Here is a 3,319-nt window from a genome sequence, read left to right as displayed (position 1 = left end):
TGGATCTGGCTTTGGTTAGTATTGTATGATTGTTCATCTTGTGTGTAACTGAGATATTACAATTAACTTCTTAGGTAGTCAATTCTTAGAATCCAAGAAACTCCGAGGATATAGTTAATAGTCAAAATTTAATCTGAACTTGGCATACTGATTTCAAGAAATTGAATTTCTGAAAAGAGTAGTAAATTTTAGAAATTGCATTCGTGGTGGTATTTTATTGAGGAAGCGCGTCATTAAACCGGCCTGAAATTACACATTTTATTTGTGGTGTATTGATTAAGTTTAAATTGGAAAATATGCATTATGGTGAAATGCACGTAACCTTCAATCATAATTCTTTTACTTTCCTGAGCAAGATTGGAAATCATATGTTTTAAGTTTGATATCTATAACGTTATAAGCTTAGCTTGATTTCTTTTTTGTTTTGTATAATGACAGGACATCATTCTGACTAGTTAGAATCTAAAGATTTTTGTAAGCAATATGGGATGTTTTAAGGTGCTGAAGAGTAAGAAGAAGAAATCTGAGCAGTCCATGCATAATAGACGTGACAAACCTCAGCAACATTCACCAACTATGTTGCCTGAACCTCAAACCAGTACACGTTCTTTGCAATCAGCACCTCCAAGTTTTAGAACTAGGGTCGAACCTGTTCCGTCAAAAAATGGGGTAAGCAGTAGCAGGATACGAGCATTATCTGCCCCATCAAGTCTTCGTGCGGCAGAACAAGATGCATTATTGTCCACTGAATGTGAGGAACAGGAAGAGCCTGAAACTCGTGTTGGCTCAATGAAGGAATATCGTTCATCAAGCCCTCAACCGCTTCCTCTTCCATCACCAGGGAATACTGCTATTCTGAAGACTGCGAGTAGCTTTAAAATAGTGAACACTAGTGGCCCCCTTAATGCGTCTGGACCACTTCCTCTGCCTCCTATGTTGCCTGCTACATTGCCTAATAGAGTAGTTTTATCAACATTATTGCTAGAAATTGGACCCCATTGTGCTGAATGGGCAACTTTCTTGCTGTAGTGAAGTTGATAAGTTTGAGTCCATTCAAGTTTCATACCCCTATACCATCCACAATGCTTGGAAATGTTGTGGCCAAAGCAAAATATAATTAGCCAGTACCCAGCTTATAGTAGAGGCCTTACCGAAATCCTGTAAGGTTTATATTTATTAAAGATATAATATAATTCTACCTTCTCTTTGCGAGATTCTTGAAAAACTTGTGCATTTTTTGGATGAATAATGCTACTTGTATGTAATGAACTTACATAATGGACTACATATAAATGATCAAAAAAAGTGAATTTTTTATTTTTTTTATTATTTGGTTAAGAAATTCTGATCCAATTATATCTGGTCACATCTTGTATATGTAAATCATTATGTACATTTAGTACAACCATTTTAGAATTAGTCTCTCATTTGTTTATCCTTTGCAGAGTGTGAAGGAATTTGTGAACGAGGTGAATACTCTAGCATCCTTGCAACATCCCTTCCTCTGTAAACTGCTAGGTTTTCATGCACGTGAGGGATCAGACCGCAGAATGTTGGTGTATGAGAGGCTATCTCATGGAAGCTTAGACAGGGTTTTATATGGAAGATCAAATGGGCCAGCAATTGACTGGAATAGCAGAATGAAAGTTGCTTTATGTGCTGCTCAAGGTCTTACATTCCTGCATGAAGAAGGACCTTTCCAAGTAATTAAAACTCCTCTAAAGCAGTAGAGGATTGAGTTTGTGCCTTTTTCACACGAGAAAATAACACTTTTCTTTCTGCCACCACCAAATTTTGGATCTAGGCTTGTGTTTCAAAAGATTTCTTTTAATGCTTTGACAGGCAATGTTCCATGAATTTTCGACTGCCAATATACAGATCGACAAGGATTTTAGTGCCAAGCTTTCTGGATATGGTTGCATTAGCCACATACCAGAGACTGATATATCCAACACTTCAGTTGTAAGTGTGGTTAAATAGTATAATCATTTTGTGGCACCAGCTTTTTTCTTCTAATGCTTTCGGGGTGGGTGTGGGGATGTATCACTACATTAACGCTTCTTTAACTAGGTTTATCTTAACCTTTAACTACCCTACACGTTTTCAGGCTCTAGGAAATCTTTCAGTGGAGACCCTGGAGAGAGGGTTGCTAACACCTAAAAGCAATGTATGGAGTTTTGGGATCGTGCTTCTTGAACTTCTCACAGGCAGGAAAAATCTTGACAGTTTACATCCCAAGGAAGAGAGAAATTTAGTCAAATGGAGTCGGCCTTTCCTTGCCGATGACTCGAGACTGTCCTTGATTATGGATCCGCAGCTAAAGGGTCGTTTCCCAGCCAAGGCAACTCGGATGGTGGCGGACATTGCTCAACAATGTCTTCAAATGGATCCATCGGAGAGGCCCACCATGAGAAACGTTGTAAAGCATCTGAAAGTCATACAAGACGTCAAGTATACGTCTCTATTTCCGCTGCAAGAGCCAGGAGCAGTTAGTGGAAAACCTATGTTACGATCTCCCAGCCTGAACGGGATCATTACTCCAGTTCCCAGGTCAAGTTTCTCTCCGTCACCTCCAACAAACAAACCTTCTATTTCTCCAATAAGTCTGCCTTCACCGCCATTAACTCTTCCTCCCCGAACATGTTCTTCTACCCTCTCCTTGGAGAAAATAGATCGACAGGAAAGCCGGAGATCATCATCATCAACTGTTAGAAGATCTGGTGTTGAAGGATTTTGATTGTCAATAGAGAGCATTTTTTATTTTTTATTTTTCCTTCTGGACAGGTGATTTTGCATGAAATAGAAGATAAATTATCTGGTTCACAATTGTTAGGAAGGTCTGGGGGAGTGATGTTCTGTAAATAAGTTTGTTTATGGACCAGTCTGAAATGCTGCTGGGAAGCCTTTCTTCTTACTCCTTTCCCATCTCACCGTGTACACAATGCTTCTGTCCTATGTCTAGTGTTATTACATTTAATAAAGGTCATTGAATGACCATTTCTGTAAGGCCATTCAGATTTCAAGAAAATCTGCTTTCAGGTCACATTAAGTAGTTTAGTAGCTGGTCATTTTCCTTCTGGCTTTCTTAAATTCTGTGCGTCAAGGCATGCTTTTGATGCACACTATAGGATTAGGACTCGATATAGGTTCTTATCTTTCTTAATTCTATTGAATGTTATTCAGTTCACTTTACTAAACTTGTTTCCATTCGTTGTGTATCAATGCCTAATGTATCCTTTTCTTACTGATCAACCACTTATTCTACTGCAAATGGCATCCAATTTGCAACTTTGTCCCCCCCCCCCCCCCCCCCCCAACC

General features: G+C 38.9%; 1 protein-coding gene across 1 annotated transcript; it reads left to right on the top strand.

Moving 5' to 3' along the window:
• Positions 1-417: 417 nt before the first annotated feature.
• Positions 418-3,218, top strand: LOC111392947 (probable serine/threonine-protein kinase PBL15). Its single transcript, XM_023018358.1, has 4 exons — positions 418-960; positions 1,401-1,703; positions 1,843-1,962; positions 2,108-3,218. The coding sequence occupies exons 1-4, from the start codon at positions 484-486 to the stop codon at positions 2,735-2,737; spliced, it is 1,530 nt and encodes a 509-aa protein (XP_022874126.1). The 5' UTR covers positions 418-483; the 3' UTR covers positions 2,738-3,218.
• The last annotated feature ends 101 nt before the right edge of the window (positions 3,219-3,319 follow it).

This window comes from Olea europaea, unplaced genomic scaffold, assembly GCF_002742605.1.
Source record: "Olea europaea var. sylvestris unplaced genomic scaffold, O_europaea_v1 scaffold998, whole genome shotgun sequence".
Taxonomy (NCBI): domain Eukaryota; kingdom Viridiplantae; phylum Streptophyta; class Magnoliopsida; order Lamiales; family Oleaceae; genus Olea; species Olea europaea.
Note: the sequence above shows the minus strand (reverse complement) of the source record. Positions and strands in the feature narration are given on the sequence as shown.

What these genes read in the sequence shown, in the direction of transcription:
- LOC111392947 (XM_023018358.1), top strand. Translation starts at nt 484, where the DNA reads ATGGGATGTTTTAAGGTGCTGAAGAGTAAGAAGAAGAAATCTGAGCAG. An exon ending in CTGCTACATTGCCTAATAGA is followed by an intron (nt 961 to 1,400) that starts GTAGTTTTATCA and finishes ATGTACATTTAG; the next exon opens with TACAACCATTTTAGAATTAG. An exon ending in ATATATCCAACACTTCAGTT is followed by an intron (nt 1,963 to 2,107) that starts GTAAGTGTGGTT and finishes ACACGTTTTCAG; the next exon opens with GCTCTAGGAAATCTTTCAGT.